The 13,706-nt window shown below is 32.9% G+C and overlaps 1 protein-coding gene across 3 annotated transcripts; it reads left to right on the forward strand.

Annotated features, from left to right (window-relative positions):
* The first annotated feature begins 3,127 nt into the window (after window positions 1-3,127).
* LOC134712247 (membrane progestin receptor alpha-like) lies at window positions 3,128-10,064 on the forward strand. Of its 3 annotated transcripts, none has more exons than XM_063573595.1 (3): window positions 3,128-3,264; window positions 7,182-7,262; window positions 8,429-10,064. In XM_063573595.1, exon 3 carries the CDS (start codon window positions 8,435-8,437, stop codon window positions 9,455-9,457), a length of 1,023 nt encoding a protein of 340 aa, XP_063429665.1. In that variant the 5' UTR covers window positions 3,128-3,264; window positions 7,182-7,262; window positions 8,429-8,434; the 3' UTR covers window positions 9,458-10,064. The 3 variants fall into 3 exon arrangements, with proteins under 3 accessions (XP_063429665.1, XP_063429668.1, XP_063429667.1); XM_063573598.1 differs by lacking the exon at window positions 3,128-3,264 and adding an exon at window positions 3,494-3,616; XM_063573597.1 differs by lacking the exon at window positions 3,128-3,264 and adding an exon at window positions 4,029-4,059.
* The last annotated feature ends 3,642 nt before the right edge of the window (window positions 10,065-13,706 follow it).

Raw genomic sequence — 13,706 nt, forward strand, 5'->3', positions numbered from 1 at the left:
ATACCTTAGGTAACTGGGCGACAGATTGGGGAATGAGATTTCAACCAGTTAAATGCAACATGCCGACATTGAGTCGCAAGAAGAAAACAACATCATTTAAATACACCTTGAAAAATACGGAACTCCAATTTTTAACATCAATAAAAGGAGTTAACATCACGAATGATCTACACTGGGGTAAGCACATAGAGGAGATATGCAATAAATCTTACAGTACATTAGGTTTACTAAAAAGAAATCTATCCGTATGTCCACTTGAAGTTAAACTCCAGGCCTATAAAGGACTTATACGACCTGTCCTAGAATATGCAAGCACTGCCTGGGACCCACATCAACTATATCTCCAAGACCAACTGGAAAATGTACAGAAAAGAGCGGCTAGGTTTATAATATCAAACTACACTGATTAGATCAGCTACAATTACCCTCACTGAAAGACCATCGTACACAAAACATATTAATTCTTTTCTGCAAGAATATACATGGTCAAGCAAACTTACCATCCGACCAACTGAAAAAAACCATCCCGTACAACCAAGAACATGCACAGTCAACATTTCCTCCGACTTCAAACAAAAACAGACACGTTAAAATACAGTTTTATTCCAAATACCATTAAAGACTGAAACCTACCACCGGATATCTTCACCAAAATTCAGACAACAGAAGAACCAGCTAAAACCTTTAGTGAAATTGTAAGGGGGGCCAAACTTAAGTTAATTACTTGACGCACGCGCGGTGTATTAATATCCTTGGATGTATCACCGTAAACCTATCAAGATCAAGATTTGATAACCTGAACACGCCAAGAAATGGTCTTGTCCACACTGTAATGAGAATGATTCAATTAACGTCGTGAAACCGGTTCTCGGAGTCCATATCGATATAGGCCTTCATGATACCAAGGAATTGTATACTTAGTATTTAATACAATTCCACGGGATGATGATGATATATTGATAAATTACATTTAGCGAATGACAAAATTGAATATTTTCCTTGAAAATTAATGAATTATTACTGAGACTTCTATAACACATTATAAGCTTGTTATTCCTATCATTTTCGAAAAAACTTCACAGACACTTCTTCATTACTTATGTTAACGACAAACAAAAAACTGCTTGTTCTATACTCCAGTGACAAATGTTTCATATATGTTCAGGATGAGAACAAATTTACAATGTATACAATAGCTACGTCCGGTAAGCAGAGTCGATCGTTATGAAGGAAAGTCCATTTGGAATGTCATTGAAAATTATGGTATATTGGATACCGTGGTAGGAATCTAGATATACAACATACGGACCACGAGAGAGAGTAACACATTATGTTTCCATTCTGAACCAAATTTTGCTGTGTATTAAAAGATCAAACCCAGTTAAATTCAAACATTATTTGCTCTTCATGTGAGATTATCATATCTGTTGGTTTTTTTTCTTCAATTCTGTATACATATTAATGTGACCGGATTAGATAATTAGAATTTTTTTCAGAATTTCCAGAATTGACAAAACAGATATCTCACATGACGGGCAACATATGATTGAAGGTTTACTAAGTTTGATCAATTACCTCAGACGTTATCATAAAAAGCTTCTACCAAAGTATCATAAAAAGTTATATGAAAGTTTGTCAAATTAATTGTTGTGTAAACAGACCCGGATAAAATCTACTTGTCCAATATTAAAAAAAAACTAACTTGTCATAAATCAATGGATTAAATGGAGAAACAAATTTTTTAATAGTTTTCAAAATTTTGCCTTGGATTCTTTATTCTGGTCATAAAGTTAAAAAGCTTCTGCCTAATTTACTAAAATTCCATAAAGGTTTGACAAAGCTATTGATTCTGAAAAAAATTAACCAGAAACCACTTAAATGATTTAAATAGGTTTTAAAGTTGTGAATGCAGAAATTACAAAATTAAGCCCCTCAATTGAACGAAATTCGCCAAATAACTTTAAAAGGCATTTAGGTATGACCTAAGAAAACACCGGACGAGTTCCATGACCTGGAAAAGTTTGAATTTTGTTTAAATTCTGTATTGTACTGATAATGGACTCATTGATTGACGACATCAAAATTCATGATAAACACTTTGATACTGGTAGCAGTAATTGCATGTGTTCTGAACCCCTTACGCATATTCTCGTTTCTTTCTATAGCTCTTTATTTGTTTCGCATCTTATTATACATCCTTGAATTTCAACATCCTTTTTCTTAAAGTTCTTACCAATAAAAACAGTTAAATTCTGAAGATTTCTATTCTGATCAATATAAATAGGTCACCAAATGCACCTAGAGAATTATAAATGTTAATACCAAGTATTTAATATTTCTTGGTTTAATTCTCTACCATATAGTTTAGTTAACAGCTGTTCAGAGGAAGAAGTGACTGAGAGTGTCTGTACTTTCCAGGATATAAGTTTTAAAGTAAAAGGTAGATAGGTGTGATTGTCGCTATTTTGTGCATTTTTCCTTTGATCTTTTTTTGTGATAATTTTCATATCATGCTTCTCGCTTGAGATGGAAAAATTATCGCTAGAAACTAAGGAGGCCACGTGGTGTTGCTAACCACATTGACATTGAAATTGACAACGTCGTCATATGTAAAATAGCGATAAACAGATTATCATTGGTCATCTCAACTCGATTGCTTTTCTCACTTTCGCTGTACCAGCTCAAGCGAGAAAATCAATCTCGTTGAGATAATCAACGATAATCTATAATTAGAGCATGCAATATTGCACTATATATAATAGAGGTCGCAGATGAACTCTTAATTTTGGTGTCAATTTTGAAAGGATATCACCTATGGTCATTGCCATGACATTTTAACTTCCAACTGGCCATATGTTACAGCTAAAATGAAACAAAAATTAAAGGAGAGACGAGAAACTGACAATCATATGAGAATATGGTGGTGTGTCCTTTTTTTTTTTGTTGGTGGGTTTTGTTTTTTTTTTGGGGGGGGGGGGGTATATAGTTTTTTAGTCCACATTTTTTAAAATTTAATTTCTCTTTTTGAATTGAAATTATTAACTAAGTAATTTTCACATGGCCGAGCATTAGACCTAGTCCCACGTATATTACCATGATTACATAAAATTGTGTTGGTATTTATCAATATAACACCATGTTAATATAAATGTAGGTCAAACGTCGTAAGTTCGAATGTTTTAGAAGAAATATAAATAGCATTGACATTGTTTGCGTAGATACGACGGCGCAATTAACTTTCTTTTTATTCTTCTGTGATTACAGGTAAGTTTTACTGTTTCTGTTCTTATATTTTACTTTTTCTGTTCTTAAATTTTACTTATTTCTCAAAATTTAAAGTACTTATTAAGATCCTTAATATTATTTAAAATTGTCTCACAAGGAAACAAACATTCTTCAAAATTGAACTATTAACAAAATTGAACTATTAACAATGAAATAGCTATTTCTTGCTCACGAGATTGCATGTAAAATAAATGAAAATATATTGGATGAATTAAATGGAGAAAACGATCTTTATATGTAATGAGGATTATGTGGAAACACTAACATGTATCTCAACAGATTTGAGCAAATTATCTTAAAAACTAGAGGTTCTAAAGCAAAGGTCTCTGAGGTAAATTATCTAAAACTAATTAGAGGTTCTAATTAAAGCAGTGCAAAGGTTACTAGACTTTTATATTCAGTTTACAGTAGTAGTAGTCGGATGTAGTAGTAGTACATAAATCTATATGGCCTGCAGTGATTAAATTCTGACCTGACACTAGAGACTTGACCGATTGCAATAGTAAGAGAATATTTGATATTTACGTGAGAAACTTCCCAAAGACATAAATAACATTAGACGTACTCGCTCGTAGCTCAAATGTACAATATGTCCGTTTATCAGCTTTTTAGTCAAGGTATAAATTTAAAATAAGCACTGGTATATGTATATCGATGAAAATTGATCTTTTATTACATTCTGAGGTAACATATTGCTAGGATTTATATGTTTTACATATATTATTATTTTAACATGTAAACAATCTCAAACAAAATGTAAACGGCCTTCAGAAGGTAAGTTATGTTACGCTTCAAAATACAGATACGTTTGAATGAAGCTTAGATTAAGAATTAGATTACAACATATTTGAAAAGAAACTTTTACGTTTTTATTTTGCATTTAATAAGCCTATTAAGAATGACGGTTGTCAAAATATAATACATATATGTTATACTACATTTGTGATGTATTTTCTGTATTTCAAGTAGTGCAAGGCTGGCATGCACTACACGCACATAAATTTCTCAAGGTTTAAGAGGATTCTATATTTTCCTTATTTTCCCGTTCTCACTTTTCAAAATCATGCACTCATATTCCTCTGTTCTTCATTTTGTTTTCGGCACTTTGAGCTTTACGGAATATGACCCCGACTCTTAATTTGAAATAAAAAAATAAGACTTGAAAGTTTTAATAAAATACAGTAACAATGACAATACTATCACTACTAGTAAAACTTAAAAGTACTACATTTTGTATGCTGTGTGTGGCTGTCAAATGTCAAGAAAACAAGTTAAGTGGTCGTCGTTGGTTATCGTCCGTCTGTTTGAGAACTCGCAGTTACTGAAATCAACTTCAAAGCCAATTACAACTGAGAAAAAAAACAAAATTTAAGTTAGCATTTTGTCTTGTCGGTGGTTTTTTTTTAAAGCTAATCGTGTGCATTGGTTTAGCTCATTGTTGAAGGACGTGCAGTGCCCTATTAGTTATTTACACACAAGTCCTTTGATATATAATTGTCTCATTGGCAATCATACCCCTTCTCTTTATTTTTATATTCAGTATTATATATTCAAACCTCTATCTAACGTTACCCACGCCTCCTTCTATTCATTGTATGTACAACCATACGTATGCAATAGCATGTTACCCGTGACAATGCACTTTAACTTTGTTTTGTGGAACAACATGTAACTAACAACGTAGAAATGTTCTGGTACCAGAAATCTATTCACCAAACTATATTATATATATGTATGTGTGTGTATATGATTAGATTTTCCCCTAGCTGATTGCTTGTGTGTTTATGTATTTTTCGATCGTTTTTATCAAAATATTTTACTTTTAAATTGAAAAGAAATTATATAACCGTGACAAATGCATCGAATATTAAATGCCATATATATTTCATTCCATATAATTGCTAACATCCATGCACTTATTTGAACATTGGTGGGTAGTTGTCTTATTGATGATCAATGAACTAGTGTATGGATAGCTTGTTGATCTCCTTATATAAATGTCTATTATGGTTAATGTGAGGAAACTTTATATCTGCCATAACATATCCAAACGCCTCTATTTTGGTTCATTCGCCCAAGCGTTTTTTCTTACAACTTTCATTGAATTAACCCGTAGAAGGAAGCATTGAATCAAAAGTTTAAAACGGCATACATATATATAAAAACCTCTGAAAGTGAAGAATAAAAAAAACGAAAATTACATTAAATATATTACTAAAATATTTTGATTGTTTCCAACAAATAATTCCAGTCCTGAAATAAACAATTCTAGTTTTATGTCTATCTTTTAAGATAAAATAGCGAATTGAGCTAGGAATCTTCAAGCATAGGTGGATAAAAACTTTTTTGTCAATCAGTAGTATTTTAATCAGTACAAAAACAAAGAATATAATATAAAGGAAATATCGATTACAATTATAAAAGAGGGACGAAAGATACCAAAGGGACAGTCAAACTCATAAATCTAAAACAAACTGACAACGCCATGGCTAAAAATGAAAAAGACAAACAGAAAAACAATAGTACACATGACACAACATAGAAAACTAAAGAGTAAACAACACGAACCCCACCAAAAACTAGGGGTGATCTCAGGTGCTCCGGAAGGGTAAGCAGATCCTGCTCCACATGTGGCACCCGTCGTGTTGCTTATGTGATTACAAATCCGGTAAATAGTCTAATTCGGTAGGTCACATTCATGAAAGGGAAGGGGATTGTAGTTACGACGTAAGGAACATATCTGATATCATTTGTGAAACGGTTATTCCATAACGGTAAACCAACTCGTGATGGCGGCCGTAAAATTTACGAAGGGATGATTTCAACTTCACCATTTGGAACTCTTGGTTTAATAGCTTCCTTGTGAGCATCAACCCTCTATCAAGAAAATCATGATAGGAAATGCAAGCACGGGAATATCGTATCAATTGGGAGATATATACCCCGTATGCAGGTGCTGCTGGAATGTTGCTACTTAGAAATGGAAAGCGGAAATCATCTCTTTTAAAATTTGTTTTCAATCGACCCTCATTGTCAATTTCTAGATGTAAGTCAATATATGTAGCCAACTTAACTGTATCTGTAGTATCCTTTATCTCTAGTTCGATGGGATAGATGCGTTCCACATAGTCACCAAATTTTGAATTGTTTAGTGAAAGAACATCATCTATATAGCGGAAAGTAGAGTTAAAGGATATTGATAACTTCTTATCTTTCTTCATAAGAAGTTCCTGCATGAAATCAGCCTCATAATAAAAAAGAAACAAGTCGGCAAGTAGAGGGGCACAGTTTGTTCCCATGGGAATGCCGACAGTCTGTTGAAAAACACGTCCTCCGAACGTAACAAATATGTTGTCAATCAAGAAATCAAGCATCTTGATAATATCAGTTTCAGAGAATTTTTTGTTTGAATCAGAGGGATTCTTTACCAAGTAGGATTTATCCCTCCCAAAGACAAGATACTTGTATCTACGTTGGCCATTCTGTATAAATGGATATACAATAAATATTCTTGCGAACCAGAAAATCGAGATATTTTTAGGAGAAGTTCATACCCGTAGTCAGGGGTTTCGGGGGGTTCGGACGACCCCCCCCCCCCCCCCCCCCCCTTGGAAACAAATAATCACTTTTAAAGTCAATGTTATGTTCGAATTGTGACTGTTAAAGTCGAGTTTGTGAGTCCAACGAACCCCCCTTGGAAATTCCTGGCTACGGGCCTGAAGTTTCTTGACATTTGTTGTAAGTTGTTAGTTTGCTCTATAGCGATATCAACATACTATTTGGCACTGGAACTGTGACAATATTGGCCACTGTCAATGGTAAGATAAAAATACGTACAAAGATGACAAGTATTCAATTTTACATGTATTGCTATTGTTTTCTATTTATTTATCTAGGTAACACAGAACCGTCAAGTACGAAGAGATCGGACATAGCTGTATGTTTATCTAATGTTGATATCTAAACAATAGAGAAAAGTAAGTTGTTCTGTATAAACGGAAGTCCCGATTTTGATTCAAAATGAATGCGAAATTGAATAAGAAATGTTTAAGTCTGTTTTTGACCACGCAACAAAAACAAAACAAACAGAAGTATATTCCAAACTGAGCTGAAGGACAAGTGAACTATCCGATTGTCAGATTGAAGCGTTCAGTTCCTTACAGCAAGGAATTTATATCAAAAAACGGTTAAATAATTGAAAATAAAATTAATAAAAAGTTTCGTTTTCAAAGTGATTTTAGGAATTTGTCTTTATGAGGAACGCTCAAACCCAAATAGCCATAGATATGTTCCTAAGAACTACTTGACACTCAGAAACAGATGTTTGGGCAACTTTTCATATAGAATTAACTTTGCTTGTCTTACCGTTAAGCGGGGTCTTAAGGGCATACGATACAGTTTTGATTCTGTATTTACAAGTTCATGAACATTTGTATAGGCTATTTTTCACCTGATTAAATCAAATATGTAATAAAAAATATACCTTCATGTGCTACTTTTCGAGTAAAATGAGGTCGAAATTTGGTATATTTGCTCAAAATTCAGATTTGTGGCCGTAATTTCTTTTTCGAAAGAAAGACATAACTTTTTTGTTATAAAAGATAAACACAAATTGTTTTTTGTTAGATACTCGGTAATTTCTGTATTTTATAAGTATCATAAAAAAGATGCAATTTTTTATTCAGAAATAACTCATATTTATCAAATGTTCATGAATTGAGAAAAAAACGTAATTTTTTACTGCATGTTTTTCAAAATTTAAAAAAAAAAACTCTATTTACAGTTTTATAAAATTTGGGTCACATAATCTCCCTGCAAAATGAAACAAATTGCCGTTTTGAAAAATAGGGGTTCATGAACTCGTTTTCAAATTAAATCAGTTTGAATGACAAAAGTCAGTCGAAAATAAGGCAGGTAAGCTGTCAATAGCATTATGAATTTTTTTCATAAAGATGAGAATTAACCGTAGTTGAAGAATAGTGTTCCAACAATATGTATCATCGAACCAGACATTAAGTGAAGTGTCTACAAAAACAGGGGAAATTAAAAACATGGATAATTTTTATATCAAATATATATTTTTGAAAATAATAAGACCGGTATTATAAGTCTTGTTTTAACATAGTACCGAATTTCTTTGCAGATTGGTATGGAAAGTTTCCAAGGACTTTCCGATCGTGTGAGGAGAGTTTTCTCAGAGACAGTTCAGCTGGGACTACAGCCTACAGTAAAGGATTATGATGTCCCACAACTGTTAAGGGAACCAGGCGTTATCAGGGGTTACAGAAAAACTCATCAACCATTCCGGTATTATCTCATCAGTCTTTTTCAAATTCACAATGAAACTGTCAACGTTTGGACACATATTGTTGGTTTCTTTGTCATTTGGTTCACAATGGCAGATTATTACGAAAAACTTGATTTCTGGAATAATAAACATTCATGGGCTATGTTAGTTCTAGGATGTTGTGTTCTAATCGCTTGCTTTGTCAGTTCTTGTGTTCATCTTTTGCATTCCAAGTCAGAAATTTGGCATTATAACGCATTTATGATTGACTATATCGGTGCTGCATTATATGCGTACGGAACAGGTGTCATGGCCTTTTACATATGCTCAGACAGAGAGACATACTATGCTATTGAAAAATATTACTTTCCAATTTTATGGTTTTATTCATTATTCAATTACGCTGCTATGTGCTTCGCCAAGGTTTACTACGGTTGTGATACCCACAACAGGAATAGGAAATTGATAATGGTGACTGCAATGGCTGGCCATGCGATAATGCTAACGATACCAATGGGACCAAGATACATTAACTGCTATATGGATGAGACATGTAGTCTTTCATCTTTAAAACACCTTACACGTTGTTATATTCTCTTTGCACTTCAAGCCTTTTTCTTTGCCAGTCATCTTCCAGAGGTTTTGAGCCCAGGAAAATTCGATATTCTTGGACAAGGACACCAGATATTCCACGTGCTTTCGACCATTTGCCAATGCGCACAATTCAACGGAATATACCACGAAATACACACAGGTCACGCCGCTCACGGTGATCCTGATCTTCCACACTTGATATTTTCTACAATTATGTTGATAATTGTTCAGATTGTTGTGATGCAGTTTATGCGAAAAATGATTCCAGTCAAATCGACTAAATCCAGCTAGATTAGTATTTCGTCGGTGGTGCTAGATTAATTGTCAACAGCTTCCAGAACAACTGTTTTACTTCATCGCATTGTAGAAATGTGTTTCACGAGCAAGACTGTAGAAACCTAAGGTTGTTTTTATTCGCTTCCTTGTGTTTCAATTTATATTTTTAGACGGGGTTTAATATATCTTTGCTTAGTTGAGTAAGTTCAATTGAAATGGGAAACAAAAAATGAGACAAAAGATGTAAGCCTGATAGCTTATGGTGAATAACAAATTGTTTTAAAGTTAGCTTTCTTTTCCTATCTATATTTTTGTTTATATCGGGTTGTATGACCGTCGGCAGTATTCGGAAGTAACCACGGTGGTTATTTGGGTGGCTTCTAGAATAAAATATAATGTACGAAATGCTTGTAGATATTATCGAATCTATGCATCGTAAATTGTTTTAAGAATTATACGTTTTAGTATGTTGTAAATCAATTACGAGTATTTGAGTCAAATCGGTGAACATGAAATTGACAGTTAATGGACCTTTGTAAGTTTGATCAAGATTTTTTTCTTCATGTTTTTGCGCAATTGTTAATAAAAAATGTACAGGAAAAAAACTATGTTTATTATGTACTTTTTCAATGTTACAAAAATTCAATGTGAACCACACAAAGAACAAGTATACCTTTCAGAAATTAAATCGTTTCTATTGTATCATAAGATTTGATATAGTTTCCATAACACCAATTTGATTACACTGTTAGACCAAACGACTTTGAACATGAATGGTGATTTATTGAAAACTTGCGTATCCATGATGATATTTGAAATTTTGTTCAACTTTACCTATTAGGGGGATTATATTGGACAATACAGGACTGGAACAACTACCACAATAAAATCAACACCTAAAAAACTACATTGTTTCAATAAAAGACAAATTCAATTCTCCGCTGGACACCCCTTAATACGACCAATGAGGTCGAACCCTGAACAGTTAGGGCAAGTACAGACACTTTATTGAAAGTTAATACTACTCTTAATTTGAATTGTGATTAAATATTTGATACAGCATATGTTTCTGACACAGAAGGAATGTGTTCAAAGTACTGAAAACATTGGGCTTTTACCTATTTATATTTCAATATAAAATATCTAAATACGCAGTTATTCATGAACATCAGAATCTATTTATTTATGTATTTGATGGACATAATAAGCTAACTTTTTAAAGGGTTCGGCCGTCGCCTCCAAAAAAAAGAAATATATAGCATTCTGCAAATCAAAATACACAGAATAACGAACACACCTACCATGAAGTTCATTAGATAAATTATAGAAAAGTGAGAGAAAAAACACTTTCAATTATATCATTCAAGATAATACAATGCCTTCGAAAATCTATATTTTTTTCAAAATATATGATATGAAGGAGTGGAGATGAACAGTTAAATTATTTATTTTAATGACGAACAAGAAGACTGATTATATTACTGACCATTGATGTTATGTTAGAAGTCTTAATGATAAAAGTTTTAAATAAAAATAACATAACCAATGTCCCACAAAGCAGTTGTGGCCAAATGAATCTTTCCCGACAGACATGTACAACTTAAAATCATTCCATTATATGACCTTTTGCCACAAGAAACAGACCAAACCACGAAAAACTAATTAAACAGGACAATGAGGCCAAGGTCAGATAAATCTTACTGACAGACAAGTACAAATTAAAATTATTCCATTAAATGAACTATTACTAGAAGAAACAGACCAAACTACGAAAACTAATGAATCATGACAACAAGGTTAAGGTCAGATATATATCATCCGACAGACATGTACAAATTAAAAAAAGACCAAACCACGAAAACTTTACATTGACTAATAAACCATGACAATAAGGTCAAGGTCAGCTAAATAATTCAAAACAAGCATGTGCACCTTAAAAGCATTCCATTTACCAAATATATTATGTAATAGTTGACCTTTTAGATTGTATCTGAGAAAAATACCAAACTAAAGAAACTTAAACATTGACCAATAAATCGTAAAAATGAGAACATTTTTGTCAGATGAAACCTGTCAAACTTACATGTACACCTTGCAATAATTTCAAACACCTGTTTGGTGCCCTTTTTAGCCTGTTGTTCGGTGTGAGCAAAGGCTCCGTGTTGATGGCCGTACATTGACCTATAATGGTTTACTTTTTTTTTAAATTGTTATTTGGATGGAGAGTTGTCTCATTGGCACTCACACCACATCTTCCTATATTTAATATATTTGACCTACTGCTAACAGTATCTGAGACACGGCCTAAACATGTAACTTTAGCAACCTTGACCACTGATCTATGAAATGAGGTCAAGGTCAATCGAGGCCCATATACTAATGCATACCTAAAAACGTTATGATCTCTTTGAAAATTAGACATTTTTTTCTGTATGTTGTGAATAGAGATTGCTAGGGTGCTCTTATTGATCAATAACAAACAGTAATTGGGTAACCCATGAACAGTGCAAGTTACACCACCTGATTGAAATCATGGTCATAATCATTTTGTACAAGTTTTAGAATATTTGGTTGTGGCAAGGTAAAGTTAAGTGCAGAAACAACAAAGTTGCTTAATTTTCCATTTACAAAGGAACATTACTGAAGAGGAGTGAAAGTGACGCAACCCAAAATAGAGCTTATATCTGTGTTTTGTGGCAATAAACATTATGTATAAGTTTCAGAATATTTTGTTTAAGAAAACTTAATCAAGTTCACTGAAGGGTATAGATAGCTTTAACTTATCAGTGGGAAGTAAAATTAAATATTGCATTGTATAAAGTTGTGTATATAGTTTTTGGACAAAGGAAGATAACTCCCAATTTTTTAAAGATAAATATTGATTTTTTTTTAAAATATAAATTAATTTCCAGCACCTTGCAAAAGTTATGTAATTTCTTGACAAGTTTATTATTATGTTGTGACTTGAATAACAAATATTTCATTAATTAATTTCTGGAAATAGCATGGAAATGATGTATAGAACGTTATGATCAATGCAATATATTTTTGGTTTCTAAAGGTAGTGGTAAGCCTTGAAAGATAAAAGATATCAAGCCAGTACCATAGGATTTGATTGCATTTCATGCAACCTTTACCCAAAATGAAACCAGTTTCAGGAGAGACAAAAGCGACAAGGGTAAACCTCAATACCAGTACCACTATGTAGGAACATTCTTTCAAGTATTCACTGAACCATAACAGTTAGGTCAAGGACAACATAAAAATGATAGATTGATTGATTGTTGGATGCTTAACATCAAGTGGCAAATATTTCATGCATTTTCAGGACTATACATATGAAATGACTGAAACTTCATAACATAAGGTATCTGTTTAAAAGGTATAGGGATATGAAATATAAAACTATATTCAAATATCTTATGGAACCATTGAACTGGGTTGCAATTCCCGGTCTAGCATTCTGTTGCAGACACATACTAGTAAATGATACTGCCTGCCTTTAGTATTCCTCTTACAATGCTAAGTATTGACCTCTATATTGCAGACAACTTTTAAATTTGAAACTAAGTTTGTGACCTGGACTAAGGACATTAAAATTTTATTTGTGATATGCAGAGCAACAATCCCTAGTATCATGAATTTATAAATCCAACAAAATTTTGTATATTTGAATGTCTGTTTAAAATGTTAACCTTCAAGACAGTCATTTCAAGTTTATTCAGGACACATTCTATGGTTAATATCCAAGGCTTTCAAAGTTTCTGAACCATTAATGACCTAAACAGACATCCTATATAAACACAACTGCAATACAGACTTTAGATATAAGTGTGTACTTTTGATTCCACTAGTCAATTTAGTGGTAAGGTATAGTGCTCTTAAATTACCGTTACCACTTAATCCCTGTGCTCAGGAATACTTTTTGGCATCTATTCCAAGTCAGGATCCTGTGACCTTTGTTAGTCTTGTAATTTTTTTTTAATTATAGTCCATTTATATGTTTTGGAGTTAAGTATGACTTCCATTTTCTCTGAACTAGTACACATTTTTATTTAGGGGCCAACTGAGGCTTGCCTCCCAGTGCAGGATTTTTAAGCTGCCTTGAAGACTCAACTGTTTTCTGCTCTTTTGTCTATTTGTTGTCTCTTTGACATATTCCTCATATCCAGTCTTAATTTGATTATCTATATATTTAAACTACTTCCTTATCCCTTTACATGTCTTTGTGGCAGCAAGATGGCAAGACAACAATAAAACAAAA

Source organism: Mytilus trossulus, chromosome 3 (genome assembly GCF_036588685.1).
Source record: "Mytilus trossulus isolate FHL-02 chromosome 3, PNRI_Mtr1.1.1.hap1, whole genome shotgun sequence".
NCBI classification, from domain to species: domain Eukaryota; kingdom Metazoa; phylum Mollusca; class Bivalvia; order Mytilida; family Mytilidae; genus Mytilus; species Mytilus trossulus.

Excerpts from the sequence above, each read along its gene's own strand:
- LOC134712247 (XM_063573595.1), top strand. The coding sequence starts at position 8,435 with ATGGAAAGTTTCCAAGGACTTTCCGATCGTGTGAGGAGAGTTTTCTCA.